The sequence below is a fragment of the Lycorma delicatula genome, chromosome 6 (genome assembly GCF_047948215.1).
Source record: "Lycorma delicatula isolate Av1 chromosome 6, ASM4794821v1, whole genome shotgun sequence".
Lineage (NCBI taxonomy): Eukaryota > Metazoa > Arthropoda > Insecta > Hemiptera > Fulgoridae > Lycorma > Lycorma delicatula.
In genome coordinates this window covers 126,280,446-126,299,794 of record NC_134460.1, presented here as the reverse complement: position 1 = coordinate 126,299,794, position 19,349 = coordinate 126,280,446, and the positions used below count along the sequence as shown (strand labels likewise).

The following is a 19,349-nucleotide window of genomic DNA, read 5'->3' as shown; positions in this document are numbered from 1 at the left end:
ACTTATCCAAAAGAAGACGAACTACTAATAATAATTTTTATTAATAAAATAAAAACAAAATAAAAAAATTAAAACTAACCGGTTTTAATATAATCCTATGTTTCTCAGCAACCAACCTATCCTTTTCTGTTTGTGATAAGTGTGGATTATTATCAACACGAACAATTTCAGATTCAAGCTGAGATATACGACGACCCATATCAGCATGATGTTGTGTCAATGTACCAAGCCATAATTCATCCCAAAGAAGAGTAATACGACGTAATTCACGTACCAATATTCGAACCTGTGATATTGCTTCAGGATCCTATGAACAAAAGTAACTATTAAGTAAAAAGAAATTTTATCTTTTAATAAACAGCTATACAGGTAAGTAACCAAATTCAATCTGTTATGACTCTAAGAGTAATGAATTATTTCATTATTTACAATTGCTACCTTTAATTGGAGGAATTTTTCTTAAAAGATAAAAAGCAAACACCTTCTTGATCAAGATTAAGATTGACTAACAGATTAACATAATAAAGGGATACATATAAGATGACATAAGTCAATGAATTAAAAATCAACTTTGTACACCGTAGTCAGATCCACTACTAAATATCATTTTTAATAGTTATCTTTATGTAAATAGGAATTTAATATCTTTAGTTCCAGCTTCTCTAACAGCTAATACATGAATATAATACTGTAAATTAAACTATCTGGTTTAAAATATTGAAGCCAAAATTTACAAAGATTTATCATGTTTGATATTTTCTCCCCAATAATTATAATCACTTTCAGTGGTGGCTTGCATACAGGCCCTGTGGAACTGCAGCATCTCCTACTTCCATAATAACATTTAATATACTGAGTCCTTTTCTCTTTAATTTTTTCTTTATACTTTTAAAATATATAATTCTTAAGCTTAATGTCAGTAGCCATCCCCCATTTATGAAACAGATACAGAAATATTTGTATGGAACAGTGCACTTCACAGTTCCAGCGATGTGGGGTTTGGCTGTTGTGTGCATGCACACATAAGAAGCTGGCGAGGGAGAGAGCTCTGTTGCTCCTGACGTGCTGGTGGAAGGTAGTTTTTTTTTATTCAGTGTGTGTATGGAACACGTTACTTGTTCATTCCCTATTCTAGTTTAGTCGGTTGAAGGATTATGAAAGTGGTTTAGTTGTTTCTTCTGTAGTGATCAAAAGATGGCAGAAAGCAAGTGCTCTTTGATTGCCAAATCTGTCCAAAAACAAACTGGAAGGGCGAAAGAGAAGGTAATTAGTAAAAACCAAGTATTTTTTTCTATGTACACAGAAATTTAAAATAAGCACCATTGGACTATAGTGTTTTTAAGCGAACATTTTATTAAGTTATTATTATCTAATAACACTAAAAAATATTTACTGTGTTCGACATTTTATTATTTATTAGGTTAAACCAAATACAGTTTTTAAGTACAATGTGCTTAAAACCATATTCTTGAATGTGATAAAATGTAGAATTAGATTATTATCCTGCTTCCAGCTATTCAATTTGCTTCATTTTTTCAGTCCTTTTATTTTACAGAAAACTTTAACCATAGTCTTGAAAAGGTCCAGAAAAAATTTTCTGGAGCAGCACCCCCACTTATTTTAGCTACGAGCTGCCACAGTAGTTAATTAACTGTTATATGCTTGACTTAATTACCAACCCTAGAAGTACGGATATGGCAAAATAACATGAAAATGACAAAACTAAGACAATTAGTTGTAAACAGCTCACAAAAAATTAGAATATAAATAATAAGGAAAAATCTAAATTAAACAATGAATTAACTACATTAAAATATTGTATTCCTGGTAGGAATGTTATTAGTTCCCATGCAAAGATAGAATAAAACTTCATAGCAAAAATAAAATTAAAAAGTTTTCAAAATTAAATTTCTTTAAAAAATGTAAATGATCACTCTGATTTCAGCCAAATCATCACTAAGTTCTACATGATGCACAAGTTAAAGTACCATAATGGGAAATAAGATGAACAAGCAAGGATAATGTGATAAACAGTTACTTAGCAAACAAAAAATGGCTAATTTATGCACACTAGACTAAATAAAATCAAAGCTGCACAGAATAAAGAATTAACAACAACCATCATCTTGCTCTAATTGATGACTAAATACATTAAATACGTTTGATAAAAAAATATTAGATAATATATGCTAATTAAAATATTAGCTTAATATTTTTATTAACATATCACTGCATTAAAAAAAAATATTAGATAATATATGCTAATTAAAATATTAGCTTAATATTTTTATTAACATATCACTGCATTAAAGACTATATATCCCCCAGATTGGAAATAGTTAAACAGAAAGCTGCTGATGAAATTCAAATATTTATTTACTAACATGTCATCCAGTACACATGAATCTTTCTAGTCTATTTTTAATAAATAATGTAATACTTAATTGTTACTTAATCTATGTTTTCAAATTTATTAAAAAATTGAAAGCTCTTCAATGGGGGGAAAATAGAACTAGTAGTTACCAAAACAGAATTGGAACTTCTGAACACAGTTATACAACAAAGGAATTGTAGTATAATAAGAATTATATAATAAATATCTTCACAAAGCAATTGACTGAACAACGGCATCAGTTTTAACAACAATGTTATTAAAGTAAACTAAGGCAGTTTGATAAATAAATTAAACAAGCAAAACATAACTTAAATAAACTACGTTTACATAATCTAAACACATAATTTAGATAAAACTCAAGATTTAAACATAGTTTAAAATAAAACTCAGCCATCTTTTAATCAAACTCTTTACATTAAGCACACTGTTATGAATTACGTATACATGCATATTAAAATTATTTACTTGTTTTGCCAAAGTGTCAACCATTGCAAGGAAACAATTTTCCAAAACAGCCTGATTCTCATCACCACTTCCACTTTCTTCCTCTTCTTCCTCCTCTTCATCTTCATCTTCATCTTCTTCTTCCTCGACTACATCAATATCACCTTCTCCTTCAGATGACTCACGAAGACAACTTCTGAACAGCTCTTAAAAAATAATAATAATACTAACTTAAGAAAATAATAATACCAACTTTTTAATCATTAAAATATTATTACAGAATAAATTTTAAATTAAAAAAAATACATTATGCTCAAACTTTAACAGAAAATTATTTCATTATATATTATTTTGGTTACTAATTATGATATGACTTAATACGTAAGATAACATCAGTAAAATAATTTTATGTTAATTGTTGAAATTATGCCATAATCTTAAGTTTAGTGAAATGAAAAAATAACTTTATGTTAATTAAATTTTTTTAAATCCTTTTATTTAAAATCTTTTTATAGTTAAAAATTATATTTTAAATATTTATTAAAAATGTATGCAAAGTTTTTTCATGTTTAATATAATGATAAAAAATACTAATAGAAAAATTACTTTTCATTTAGTTACTACGCAGCTTAACATGTAGCAGAATTTGTAAAAAAAAAAAAAAAAAAGAAATAATTTAAGTAGTAAACATATTTGTCAAGTGTATTTTTTAGCTGGAATTTTAGAAGAAACAATATTAAGCTTTATAATATTTAGTAGTTTCATAAAAAAACATCAAAAAGACATTGTCCTATTGTATGACCAGGTATTGATTTGCAAAACAACATATTTTCTTTGATTGATGTATCTCATAAAACTGAAAAATATTTGCCCCATCTGTTAGTTAATTCATCAAACTGAAAATTAAAAACTTCACTTGAACTCACTCACTTGCAAACTTCAGAGCAGTCATGTCATCAATTCGCCTTGATACTGTGTTGTTAGAAAGTATAATTTTTTCAATTCTTTTGCTTCCTCCACCCTTATTAAAACACTGACCATATGAACTGCAGCTGGTAATATGAGATTTTCTGCAACTGTATGGGGATTTGGACATCTTAGTTAAGTCTTGATTTACAAATAGAAGTTTGTTGATTTCTCAAAGTATGTAATTTTCTTTCAAAAAATTCCAAAAGTTCACTTTTATGATCCAGATGTTTAGTTTTCAAGTGTCATATTAATTTTGATTGCTTCATGCTTTTATTGGAGAGAACTTGAAAGCAAACACATTATGGCATTTCATCTAATAAGATAAAACCATAATTTAAATAACTGTCACATACAATCTTGGTCTTTTTACAGACAGATTCAGTGGATGTAGATCGCTCGCTTTGTTTTTTCATATTTATTCATATTACATAAGTCTAATTGAAAAATAAATAAATACAGTTACACTGTTTGATAGCACACTAAAAAACTGAACCTGAATTATTATTTTCAATGAAACTACACTTTTAAAAACTTAAGCACCAGACACACACTTTGCATTCGAAACTAAACTGATGTTCTGCAATTCCTTATCCTTATGCCTCTTCTGTACTGCTGAAAGCATGCACGGCATGCTCATATTCGAACATGATGCCCTCACAGTGAATATTATGTAAGCAGACCAAATTACAAGGAGCACGTACACAAGTTGTAGAATCTGTAAATTTTTCATGTTTTTACACTTTATACAGCCATGTTCATACCCGTTGCTATCAACGCAGCTAAATAGTTTTAACTAGATTTGACTTTGAAAGTTGGGGTTCAATTTACCACACATTACAGGAATCTGCAGCCAGTCTGTCAATTCTCATTTACATATTATTCATATCACCCTAATCTCATTCAGTCTGGGGGGGGGGGGTTGCTTATTGTTCACTAGTTGAAGAAATTGTAACTTACATTAGGAAAGAAAGAAAGAAAGATGTAAGGAAAAAATGCTGATTGTATAAAATTTTACACATTGGATTTTTCAGATCTTTACGTTTCTTATAACAAACAATTTCATTAAAAAATTCTGGAAGCTCACATAAATTTTCCATTTATTTAGAGTAAGATTATTGAGAGCTTTTCAACGATATATTATAAGTGGTATTTATTTTCATTGTTACCAGTTATAGCCAAATAAAATTTTAATCAATAAAATATTTGGATCTTGCAAGGAGAAGGCACATCGCCTGAAATCAACTTCCTTGTTTTTAATTGAAATATATTGATTTATTAATAATTATTAACCTCAGGGTGTAAAAAAAAATTACAATAAATAATAATTCAGTAACAAAAAAGAAAAAGAGAAAGTTAAAAAAGCAAAGTTATAACAAATAAAATTTTATATACTTTTCATCTTATTTCAAAAATGTTTACAGAGGTTAATAATTATTAATAAACATGAGAAATTATCTCATGTTTATTATTAAATTTATAAAATTTATTCAAAATAATATATATATATATATAATATAAATTTATAATTATAATTTATTAAGCTTATTCAATTTTATAAAATTTAATAAACATGAGAAATTTTCGGAGCAAATTACAATTCTTTTGGAAATTTAAAGTGACTGATTAAGAATTTAAGTTTCATTTTTTAAAAACCCTAATTACACCATAATACATTACAGAACCAAATACAAGTTTTTATAAAAACAATACCAGCAGTGAGTGTTAACACAATATCGTATGACATATTTCTTTCTTTTTTTTCCTGTTTAGCCTCTGGGAATTGCCGTTAAGGTATTACTTCAGAGGATGAATGAGGATGGTATGAAGTATGTATGTAAATGAAGTGTAGTCTTGTACAGTCTCAGTTCAACCATTCCTGAGATGTATGGTTAATTGAAACCCAACTACCAAAGACCGCCTGTATCCACGATCTAGTATTCAAATTCATATATAAGTAACTGTTTTTACTAGGACTGGAATGCTGACTTCCAAACAGCTGATTTGGGAAGACATGTTCGCCACTAAACCAACCCGGTGGATGTCATGATATCTGGTCCGCAACTACTAAACATTTATCCAGTTTATCTCTTAACCAAAGAGAAATTTCTCCCATTATTAGCCTTGTTAGAGTCATCTACTATTGTTTTCAAAGTATCCAAGAGAACAATAACATATTAAAATTACATTAATCGTAATATTTTGATACAACTGTTATGTAAAACTAAATCTTTTCTTTCTTTACATTACAGATTGACAATTTTTTCAATACTTATTACTGTTTCTGAATCTGTGAAGAAGGAACAGAAAATCACTTCACTTCTCATGTTCCTCGTAAACCAGGCATACGATACTTGATATCTTGAAAATAGCTATGCCAATTTCAAGAGTGACTGGTAGACTGCCTATAACCATTACAGTTTCAGGACCTTAAATATACATGCATGTATCTTTAATTAAAAATACCAAATTAACAAAACAAACTGTTTAAAAAGTAATTAATGACTAACTTGTTTGTGGCATATCTCTGATAGTAGCTGCACCAGCATCAGATCCAACAACAGCAGGAAATGTAATAAGATGAGGGGCGTCTGTAGCAAGTCTACATAATAATTCAGATACACGCCTTCTAACAAAAGGTTGAGGATGACTAAGACGTGAAAACAATTGAGGTATAATGCTAACCCACGGAGCTGTTGGTGTATGTCCAAGTCCTGTTTCTAAAACATTTTGTAATTCCAAAGCATGTTTCACAATCAAACGTAATAAACGTAATGTTGCTGTAACAGCTCCACTGCCAAACTGTAAAAAAAAGGATTAATATTTCAGTTTCATTAAAATAATTAACATCTACACTATTAGCATATATATATATATATTATTTAAGCATATTTTTATTTTTTTTAAATTAAAATAACTCAATATTTCAATATTATGTGAAATATTCACTATCAAAACACAGATTTTAGGCAAGATATATTTACCATATTAATTCCAATGGTCAATTTTTGTGGGATCCTGCATCTTCAGCTTGTATTGTAATATAATTTGTCATTTTACTCTAGATTGTTTTCAGTTTTGAAATTTTGAACTACATTCTAGACGTACAAAATTAAAAATGTAAACTTATTTATTTTCAATACATGTATTATTTACATTGATATCAATACTTCTTTGCTTCATAATTAATTTTGCCAAATGTGACAGTGTTTAAATTTATCCAGCCAGCCATTGGAACCTTTGAGTTTCTATACTCAGACAAATTCCATAGATTTGGAAATCTATGGTATCTTTTCATAGACTGATATACAAACTATTTTACATTTATTGTTTCCCTCATGGTGCACCTTTGGTAATTTTTCTGGGTTGTTCCTTACCATTCCTACTGTAGAAAAACCAAATTAAAATGACAAAACATCTACCTGCTTTAACGCCTCTTTCAATGCCCAAAGAGTTAATTTTTTCTTTGATAGCAAGAATTTGATGTTTACTAGTCATAATCTCAAAAAAAAAGAACTTCAATACATCTGATGTGTTGAAGATGGGTTATTTCATGTCAAGTGGTCCGGTTTTGAAAATTGAAAATTATCCCCCCAGCTGACCATCTCCAAATACAGTGTAACCACACAATAACGTGGTTATAGGGGGACTTACACGACCACCTGTGTTATAGGCTAACCACGTTATTTCAAGTAAATAAAAAAAAAAAACAGGCAAAAAATCTAGCAATAAAATAGAAAAAGCCAATAGAGTATAATGTGTACTTACATACAAACAAGTGCAGCACATACAATATTTTTACTTTGAATGTAAATTATTTTTTAAAATAAGAAGTTATTGATTTTTGTTTAGCGGTTGATTTTTGTTTCTTCTTTATAATATATGACTTTACATTTTGTAAATGCAATAAATGACAATCAACCACTATCACTTTGTTGCTCCATCCATGTTATTATACTACTTATATCTTTCAAAATGTCTTTTATTGAGGGTGTAGACCTCTCTGTAACGACCTCTGCAACACCTTCCCCTTCTTCCTCCGACAAATTAATGTTAGGTTGTAGAATGAAGTTTACAATTTCTTCGTCGGTCATGTAATGGGCAACAGGTGTTTGATTGTCTTCTTGAACCCACTCATTGAGATCACTTGCAGACAATTCTTGTCCAGGTGAATTTGACAATTCCAGTGCGTGTTTGTCAGTAAAAATATGAACATTTCCTACTTCAATGTCTTCTGTATTACTCTGTGACAATACGACCAACAATTTTTAATTGTAATAGAATTTACATTACTGCTGTTTCTGTATACAACACTCTTTAATGAGACAGTTTAAGAAATTCTGTTACTTTTAATTCTGAGTTAACAATAGCAGTTAGTAACTCTTATCGGTAAGAAGCTTTAAATGCCCAAATAACTCCTCGGTCTAATGGTTAGATCAAAAGATGTGGTGTTCTTGGTTATAAACGTTGTGATTATTTTCCCATCTTTAGTTTTCAGCAAGTCAGTAGGCGGATGAGCAGGACGGCAATTGTCAATAAGTAATAAAGCTTTTTCTTCCAATTTTCTAACTCAAATAATTTTTAACACAAGGCACAAATTCGTTATTAAACCACGTTAAAGATATATTAACGTCATCCAACATTTTTATAAATAACCACTAATGAATTCATATTAATGTGTTTGAAGCAACGTGGGCTGGCATATTTGCCGATGAGCAACTGCTTCAATTTAAGATTTCCTCACTTATTGGGACAAAAAAGAAAATTTACCCTTTCTTTGTTCATTTTCATACCAGACTTATTTAGTGCTTGCTTCACATCTAATTTTTTGTTTGTAATAGTTTATAATAATACAATGCAGTTTCATCACAATTATACAATTGTTTGTCACTGAAGTGACAAACCAAGTATGTATTGTACCTTCAGGTACACTAAATTCCCGGGATAAACTGGCTTTTGAATGACCTGTCTTAACCTTTTCAATAATTTCTAGTTTTTCCTTTACAAAATAAGTCTTCATTTAGACAACATGATAGGCAAATACGAACAAAAACAAACACTGCAAAATCTAATAAATTAACCTACGTAATAAAATTTAACAATATTTAATTAACACAGTAAAAGCTTGGAATAAATCACAATATGTAATAATAACATTCAGATACCATACACTATGCCTTGTACAGGCAAAATATTGATGGTCTTATCGCTGTTACAGGAAATGAGTCATGTGCAGTATAATTTCTTTTATTATTGTTAGAATCATACTTCAGTTTTATTGAATCATGTTTTTGGGAATTCCAAGGCTTTAAAATTGGTCATGACTAATTGACAGATGTAATATTAGAAGTGTATTGTTGATATTTTCAAAGGATTTAAGGTTGGTTTTTCACAGATATTGAATACAGAGGTAGGGTGACTAGGATTTCTTCATCCAATTTTATTTTTTCAGATATTCAAATATTTTTTGGGGGACAGGTTACAATCCGCATTATATCCGTATCCGCGGTATATTAAGCCGCGTTATAGTGGGGCTGTACTGTATTATCAAATTTTTGGTGGAGGTTCCCCATGGTCTGAAATGCCATTTTACCAAATTGCAGCTCTTTATCTGCTATGGCTGATTTCTTGTGGTCTCTTGTAAAAGGGTACTTACTTATAGTTTGTGGACATGTAAAAATTGTTATCTTAAATTAACAATTTTGATGGCAATAATAAAGATACAGATTCAAATTTTGTATTGTTGGTTAATTTTTACATTTGAATATAATACATTTGAATTCAGCATAAAATGTTAATCAAAAACATTAAAATTCAAACCTATAGATTTATTATTGCCTTCAAAATTATAAGTCAAAGTTAGAATTTTTTGCATATATGTCCAAACTACCAGTAAATACCCTTTTTTCAAGAAATCACAGAAAATCAACAGTAGCAGATATAGAACTACAATTTGGTAAAATGTCCATGCAAAATTTGATAAAGTTTGAAGATGGTTGACTGGGGACCCCTGGTCCACTTGACATAGATGTAATGTTCTGTAGTAATATATTACATGAAAATACAGTAACTACTACATCTGAAAACAAGTTCATATGTCAGACTGTTAGGTGTCAAGTATGTCAGACTGTTCTCTGGTATTGCCCCATTGCTGTATATCATACAGTAGTTCCCTTGCCATAAGATGATAAAAATTCACTAATGCAGTATTTTTACTCACAACTACCTAAACATGTAGTTAGACAAGTTACAAAATCCCAAGAACTTCTTAATAAAAAATATTATTATACTGCTCAATTTAAGAAAAGATTAATGGTCTATTAAAAGTAAAGGGAGGTTGGGTTTACCGTGCATTTGAGTTAAATCATCCTTGATATTGTCGCCGAATGGCTTTGATGGCATGTGGCACTTAATAACCTTACATACTACTATAAGGTTATTAAGTCTCAGGGCTACCCTGAGAATGGCTGTTGTCGTTAAATGGCTTTGACGGCTCGTAATTCATAATCTTGTAGTGGCCCTGGAAAGGGCCATTTTTTTACGTTAGCTCTGAGAAGAGCTGTTGGGTCCAGAAGCTGGTCTCCAGCAAAGTCAGGAAGTTGCAGATCATCCATTGAAATCAGATCAGGCTTCCGCTCAGCGGCAGTTGGGTCCCCACTAGTGTGGCAGTGGTGGCCCCCAGAGCCCTGCAGTGTCGGGTCAGTGTCAGTCGTCCTTTGCTGGTGCGACCAAGGCAGTTCTCCCTGAGCGATCCCACGCTGGGCCAGCTCCTGTTTCTGAGCCCGCTGATGAGGGCAATTGAAGCTTGGCGAGCTGGAGCAGGTAGGTAGCATCCCTGTCCAGCGGCTCCCTCGGTGGGCCAGCCAGACCTGCTGCTCCGGCAGGGATGTTGGCATCCACCAGGAGGTCCCACATTGAGGCACCCAGGGAACTTCTGCCTTCTTCCATCTTCTTCTTGGTCTTCTATAGGTGGTGGTCGATGATGAATTGAAAATTCACTCTCATGCACGCTGTTTGGGGCTACAGCGCCTCTACAGTGGGAGAACTGTGTGGTCATCTGTGCAGTGGGAGTGATGCTTGCACCAGCACATACGTATACTGTGTTCCAGCTCACATCTGAGTTGCTACCATGTTCGTCTGCCAATATTAAATTAGGCATATATGTGATAACAATAACAGTTAAAGAAAGTTGTAAACACAGGAGTAAACCAGCAGTTAAAACTTAGTGTAACTCATTTCTATTCAAAGTGTTCAAATACTTCGGTCATTAAACCTGTAAAATTGCACCAAAAACATTCCACAAATTGATTCAAAGGTTCCTGAATCAATTTTTCAGCATTTATAGGAAAGTTCTGCCTTTTTATTTTTTATTAAAAAAATAAAAAGGCTCTATTACAGAGCCTAAAATATATTGAGTCGAGCAGGAATTACAGTGAAATGTACAATGTAGGTTTATTTATAAATAAATAATTAATTACATTAATTAAATTACATACCTCGCTGCTATTAGCATCCAGTAAATGTAAATATTTAAAATAAGAATAAGCAGACAACTGATAATAATTATAAACTCTAGCATGAGACTGTCGCCACTTTTCAACCAATCCTGTTAACTGTTCAGGAGTAAATGTACCCAATCCTTGAAGTTGCCATTCTACCATTTCACTTGTATTCATGTTTTCAGCCTGGAATAAAAAAATTTCCACAATACATTAAATTTTTATTTCTTCTAATATTACAACCCTTTCTATTAGTTATTTAAACATACCTTGATTAAGACAAAATAAATCCAATTTTTCTTGTAGATGCTAGTGACATACTGAACAGAATCTTAGTAATAAATAAATAAACCCATTGAGCATGGATTTTTCTACTGCTAATCAAACGAAAAACTGGACCTAGTTAATAGTCTAGCAACCTACTATGTTATTCACTATATGAGGCAAACTAAAAAAATATATAACTTACAAAATTGCACAAGGTGTGTTTTGGTAGGTCAGCTTTGAAATAAAAACAAAACTAAAGAATATGAATAAATTTTATTCTTATGCATAAAAATAACACTTATTTATTACTTTTCTACATAGCTACCTTCAATTTTTACATAGCATTTCACTAGTTCATTCACTCTAACAAAATTTCACCACCAGTGAGTTAAACCACACAGCAATGCCATTTTTCAATTCGTTGTCATCGTCAAACCACTGTTTAAGCCAATATTTAAGGTGAAGAAAATAAAATGATTGCTGGAAGCTAAGTCAAAGTTACAGGGTGGATGATTGAAGTTTATCAACAAATCTTTCCTATCTCACTGTGATTTGCCATTTGTGGCCAGGCATTGACATGCAAATACAAAAATCCTGCAGGATAGCATCTCACAATGGTTTTTTTAATAACTCTTCCAATCTTTTAATGTTTTGCAATACGTATTGGCGTTCACAGTAGTTCTGTCATCACTAGATTTAACAAGCAAGACAACCTTTTTGTCTAAACAAAAAATAAAAACAGTAGCCATAAGGTTTCTTTGCCAAATGTTTTTGTTTGAACTTCTTTGATTTAGGAATGCTGCATTTTCTCCATGTTCAAATAAGAAACCAGGTTTCATCTTTGGTAAAAATGTTATCAAACAATTCATCACCTTTACTTTCATATCCCTGCAAAAATGCACGTTCTGCAGCATGACATCTTTACTTGTTACTATTTTCAGCATTAATCTATCACATATAATTTTTTTATAACCCAATTTTTCAGTCAAAACTTCATAAATCAAATTGTGAGGCATCAGACAATTCTAACATGGTGAAGTGCTGGTTTTCTCAGATTTTTTCATCAACTTTTTCTATCATACATCTGTTATCACTAACACCTGGCCACTACATTCTTCATCATAAACATTTGTTCACCCTGCTTGAAATAAAGTTTATGATGAAAAATGAAATTATGGTTTTTGCATTTCTTACATCACTATTAAGAATTCATAAAATAAGTAAAGTTTACTTTATCCTCAATCATAACATTTGGCCCCTAAATGTCACAAACTTGCCTGTGAATTTCAGCTACAGAATTGTTTTTTGGGATCAAAAATGAGATAACTTTATATTTCATACTTGCTAGGACTAAAAATTGTGACCAACGATAAAAAACACTAAACTATTGTTCAAACAGCTGACTGCTGATTGAAATAACTAAGCTATGGAAGCACCATCGGTTTAAATCAGGTGTACAGGCAGCAAATTCTAAACAGACCTTACTTAACAAACATGCATAATAAAGATGAAAAAGTCATCTAATTTACTTAAATTATATTTCTGTATGGATATAAAAACATTTAAAAATAAATATGTCCTCTTAAAAACCAATCTGTAATTTAATGACCGGTAAATATAAATTTTATCTAAGTTTTAATCTTAGTTAATACCTTACCTCAATATCTTCTTCATCAGTGATTGGTCTGTTTCGTGTAAGGATGCAATAAACTTTCTCTTGATCAACACCAAGTGGTATTAACTGATCAATAGCTTCTCTATCAGCTGGGCTAAGAACGTGTTCAGTTTTATCTAATACTCGTCGACCCCACTTATATGCCCAGTTGGCAAGTTGGCTCCATGCTTTACCAAGACCAGGACAATGTAATACTGATAATCGCAACAATCTACCCACAACACTATCCAGTTCCGGTATCATACTGCTAATATTTAGGTCACAATCTGGAAAAATGGAATTATGGTTTTTACAAATATTACATCATATTAGGAATTCATAAAATAAGTAAACATCCATTTTTACTCAATTTTAATTTTTTATAAATAATTATTAACGTACAGTAGCATGCAAATTAATCTATTTGAAGCTATTTGACCATACCCATTCTTTTGTCTGTGAAATATGAGCTTATTTATTGTTCTTTGGTTATTAAGCAAGCATTTTTCAAGTTATAAATGGTGTTTTGTGAAAGTATATTTTATTTTTTAAACAAACTCATACTTTTGCATTTTTTGTTTTGTCTTGAATGTGTAATAATGGACATTAACTCCAAGAAGCTTCCGAGTGTGGTGTTGGACTAGACAGTGAATGCTATTTTTAAAAATTTCAAGAACTGGCTCCTTTTCATCTCAAAGGAAAAGCAAATGTATCCATAAAAGAATGACTTCACCAACACAGCATTGGGTTATTAGTGCAAAAAAGTAAACTTGATCCACAATTATCTGCTGTGGACTTAAATCAAGAAATTAGCAGCCAGTGGAACAGATTTACAAGTGACAACTATTAGACGTCAACTTCTTGCAGCGGGATGAAAGCTTGTCGGCAGCTATCCAAAATTATCTGCTGTGGACTTAAATCAGAGAATTAGCAGGCAGTGGAAGAAATTTACATGTGACAACTGTTACATGCTGATTTCTTCTTGCAGCTGGATGAAAGCTTATTGGACAGCTAAAAAGCAGGCTTTTAACACCAGTAATGTGGAAAAAAAGGCTCTTGTGGACTAAAGCAAATGCTAACTGGAAAGATGTTAAAAAAAGATGTTATTAAAAGATGTTATTAATTTCTGATTAATCACATTTTTATGTTTAGGGGCAAAGGTTCAATACATTAGAAAAGCATCAGATGATAATACATCACTGGCTCATATCAATTAAACATTCCCAGAAAATTTGTTTTGGGGGTTGTTTCACATTTGAAAGCCCCTGTTTCATTATTTCTGGTAGATAACAGAAAGGATTATGAAAAAACAAATTCCCGCAAGGCAATGGAGCGTTACAAGATTTGACGCCATGGCACACTGCCAAAAAGATGAAGAACAGTTTTGAATAATGAAACAAAGTGCTCCTGTGACCAGGCAACAATCTAGACTTAATCGCAATTGAAAACTATTCAAAAATGAATTTTTCCACAAAAAACAATTCATTAAAGCAATTAAAGTAATATTGATAAGGTTTCATGAAGAAATCAAAAAAATGTGTGGTACTCTTTTGGAATTTCTCCAATTTTTTTTTAAAGATACATAATTGAATATTGTGAGTGTAATATTATAATTCATTAAAAATGTATGTATTTTAATGATTAGATAAAATAAAATTAGATAAAAATTCCCATATATTTTTAAATGTAACATTCTAAATCATAATTACAATTACTTTTATAAACGATAATTATACTACAGGATGAGTGTAATGTTTAGGATCAGACTTTGTAACTTTTCTCCAAAAGAACTTTAAGTTGGATTAAGCCTCCATGAGGTGCGCCTGGATATATCCAGAACAAAATAGTTGAAATTTGTCCAGTGACTGAATCTAAACATACTTCATAGCTTCATTTATCATCAAATCACCTCACTAAATCACATCTAGAATTATAACTTGGGACCTAGTCCCACCACAGGTGACCCCTTGACAGTCAACAATGAAAGGTCTTTTAAGAAATACTCCACCGGTTGAACCAAGCAACACCAAGGTTCAAAGAAGGCAGCATTTGGATACAGTCGGCTGCCACTTAGAAGATAAAATATGATCGAAAGCATTGGAATGCCCCAACACTAAACACACAAATAAACGAGAAAAATACAGTCAAAAATCAAACCAAAGCAAATCACCTACATTTCCACACACATTGTAAACTTGTTCATGCAGACTAAAAGTAGTAACTGGTCTAATGGACCGACACAAAATTTCATCATGGGTCTGCAGGAAATAAGAAACACTGACCAGGACACCATGGAATCTTAAGGATATAGACTCTTCTACAAAGGTATACCTGGAAAGAGAGCGATGAACAATGCCCCACAGTTTGAAACAGGCTTTTTAGTCAGCCTCAAAATAATAAACTCCATACACGAATTCAAGTCACTATCCCCAAGAATTTCAACACTCATCCTAAAAGCATCTCAATAAAATCTACACAAACACCCATGCACCCACTAATAATCCAAAGACTGTAAAGAAACTGAAAAAGTTCTGGGATCTACTCGACCTGACAATAAATAACATCTCCACATAATTTAAAATCATGTTAAACAATTAATTGGAGACTGCAATGCTCAACTAAGCAGAGAAAGAAGGATGATGGAAAGGAGAATGATAACGAGACCATGTCTTTATGGAGAAACACCACCACAAGGAGATCTAGTTCTTTGAGTAGACATAGGGCTCAGATCACTATATAGTAAAAATTAAAATTAAAATTACTCCCCAAAGAAAGCAACAAAACAATGTCCCTAAAACTAAAAGAAAAATGGACCCTACCCAACTAATCAAAAATAATTACCAAAAAGCAACTGAAAAAATAACAACCTCGGATAAACTCTTAGATCTAGTGAACAACCTTAAACATATCGAAGAATTAGCACCAATAAAATCTCATAAAATGAATGTGACGAAACAGTGGAAAAAAGACATCAATCAAGCATGGCTATTTCACCAATCCCAAAAATCAAAAACATCCTTGCAAAATCTAGTAAAACAAAGAAAAGAAGCCATTCAAATCCTAAGGAGAATAAAAAAACAATACCATAAAGACACACTGAAGTCCAAGTGTGTCCAATATTTTAGCTAAATATTTCAACACTCCTAAATTTCAAAGAATCCCACAACAAAAGAGGTCTACTACCAAGCACTGGGCGAGATGAATTTCAAATAAACATAAGAAGATCAGAGTTTTCTATTTGGAAACATGCAGAAAGATCAGCAAGTCCATCTACAGCTTGTCAACAACTGAATCAAAGAACTACCAGGACACTGGACAAGAGCCCTCATTCACAATTATTTAAACTATGAATAAGCCTGCCAAAATCAAAAGCAATTTTTCATCAAAAATAGTAATATCTTTAATGTATCCTTTATTACAACAAAATCAGCTAGTTCATATAATTCTTTTAAAAATATGTTGAAAGATTGGCTTTTGACCTATCATCATGTGATGAAATGTTTAGAAAATTAAGCAGTAGCAATCGCAAAGAAAAATCTCTCATAAATAGTAGAAGTTGTTTTATCCTTTTGTACTAGTACAGTTGAATTTGTTTAGTTGATAACGAAGATTCGCATAGTATATTAATATTAGGATATTAACAGATCATATTGTTTAGTTCCAGTAATTTTTTACATGTATTATGAAAAAAATCTAATATTTATTTCTTCTGAATTTTTTTTGATTGTATTATGACTAGTCTCTACCTCATGGACATGAACATATGTTGTTCTATTGGGTCAGTAATTTTTTTTGTTTAAAAAAGATATTTATGAAATAGAGGAAAAAAGTTGCATTAACAAATCAACAAGTTCACAATCTGCTTCAGAAAATGGGTATTTCCAGGTAGCTTATCTATGTATATTATTTTCTAAACACAAACAACAATTAGTACTTTATATGAAAATTACCCTCAAAGAAAACTACTTTGTATTTTCAGCTGCCATGACATATGAAGGAAGTACATGAGTTTGACACTACACTGCAGTCATGTATTGTAGGGGAAGAATAAATCTGAGTCCTTACTACAAAATTCTTCAAATGATATGAAATTCAATGCATTTCAGGATTCATAACATTCTGAAATTATGTGTACATAAATTCCAGTAAACTGGCTAATCTGTACGTGTATAAATGAATTGTGAATAGATTAGCACAAGAAGGCTGCAAAAAATTTGTACTGAATGCATTAATTTATAAAATTTTCTCATAAAAGACCACAATGTAAAAACAAATAAGCATTAAAACCAATAATCAGCTAACTTACGTGTAATATCAATAACAGTAGCATCAACAGTCTGATTAACAATTTCTTCCCACACCAACAATTTATTAAGTGGTTGAGACTTAATTAGTATATCTGATGTAGAATGCCATTTGGCAAGTGTTAACAATAATCTAGCACAACGTTCTTTCAATCCAGTGAATGTCTTATTTTGTGAAGCTCCCATATTAAGTATGACAACTGTACATACTTCTAATGCACAATCATGATCACCAACACTGAAAAAGTAAAATTATTTGTCAGTGCAATTATAACTTGAGAATTCAACACAATTTTAATTTAGTATTGAAATATATTTAATATATTTGATATACTAAATATATTTTTTAACTACAAGCACAGTTTAAGATCTAGGTGCTGATCCAACAGAGACATTTTACAGCTAAATAAAGCACAAAAAAATAAACAGCATCAGAATTAATGTGAAAAAAGTTTTATCTAACTATGAATAGAGTACAGTAAATTATGGTTCTGAAATATGGATGACATCATTGAATGACAGAAGGAAATTGTTTCTGTAAATGATACACTTGGCAACTGCTTGAATTAACCTGGATAAAGAAGTCTGAAATGGAAATGCCTGTAGAAGAGCCTGATGAAGAGGAAAACATGTACGAGGGTTGTCTGAAAAGTTATATTTTTTCTGTCAAATATAGTTTTATTTTTTAACTATGTCTCCTTTAAAGTTTATACAATTTCCAGCAATGCTCTAACCTCTTAACCCTTCCAAATGGTAGCTGGCATCTTTCTCTGGCAAAAGGTAGCTGGCAAAGTAGGCATTTACGTATGCAATAACCTCCTTGTGTCTGATGAAAATCTCTTTCCTCCAAACAAAACTTCAAGGTTAAGAAACAAGAAAAAGTCACTTGGGGCCAGATCTGGTGAATATGGTGACTGGTCAACTAATTTAAAGTTCAATTTGTGAATTTTAGCCACGACAATCGTAGAAGTGTAAGCAGGCGCATTGTCCTGAGGGAAAAGCACTTTCTTCTTCAAATGTGGTCTTTTTTGCATTTTCTACCTTCAGCTTGTCAAGTAATTATGCGTAAATAATGTCCCATTATGGTTTTACCTTTTTAAAGATAATTTCATTACTATCTCAAAAACAGCCGCTATCACCTTCCCAGCTGATGGAACTGTCCACCTGTTTTGGAGCAGGTTCACCTTTTGCAGTCTACTGTTTTGACTGTTGTTTCGTCTCAGGAGTGCAGTGGTGGATCCACATATTATCTACAGTTATGAATTGACGCAAAAATCTCTCATTTTGCATAAATTGGTCTAGCAGTTTTTGGTTGAAAGTGAGCAAACATGGTACCCAACGTGCAGATAGCTTAAGCACATCTAATTCTTTAGATAATATATGACAAACCTTCCCGAATGCTCATCAACCAAGCTGGTACGACCATGTTTAAATTCAGCTGCCCATCTTTTCACTGTGGCAAATATTGGGAAAGAGTCCCCTTTAACAGCGTCCAACTTGGTTTTAATAGGCATATTACCTTTCAAATGCAAGTATTTAATCACAGCATGATATTCAATTTTTTCCATTTTCACAAAAACACTCACAATAAGTCTTAAACGATTATCAAACAACTGAGCGTCCAATATGGTTGAAATTTTATTGAGTACCTTTCAACGCATGCGCGAATACATTCCTTAACTTTTGTTGAGTGCTGCCATCTTCATGCTGAGGTTCAAAACTTTTCAGACAACCCTCATATGTTCACAACTAATTTTATCTTAAGGTCATCTCTCAAATGATATATCAAGGATACTTCTATATGAACGTGTTTGTTTGGA

The 19,349-nt window shown here is 31.5% G+C and overlaps 1 protein-coding gene across 1 annotated transcript in view; it reads right to left on the bottom strand.

The window, feature by feature from the left end:
• nonC (serine/threonine-protein kinase Smg1) overlaps positions 1–19,349 on the bottom strand; it is a 254,741-nt gene that overhangs the window by 117,733 nt on the left and 117,659 nt on the right. The window contains exons 27-32 of the mRNA XM_075368488.1: positions 17,532–17,767; positions 13,229–13,512; positions 11,302–11,490; positions 6,316–6,607; positions 2,861–3,045; positions 80–307 (exon numbers count right to left, since the gene is read on the bottom strand). Coding sequence (XP_075224603.1) covers positions 80–307; positions 2,861–3,045; positions 6,316–6,607; positions 11,302–11,490; positions 13,229–13,512; positions 17,532–17,767 — 1,414 coding nt within the window. The remainder of the gene's footprint in view (positions 1–79; positions 308–2,860; positions 3,046–6,315; positions 6,608–11,301; positions 11,491–13,228; positions 13,513–17,531; positions 17,768–19,349) is intronic.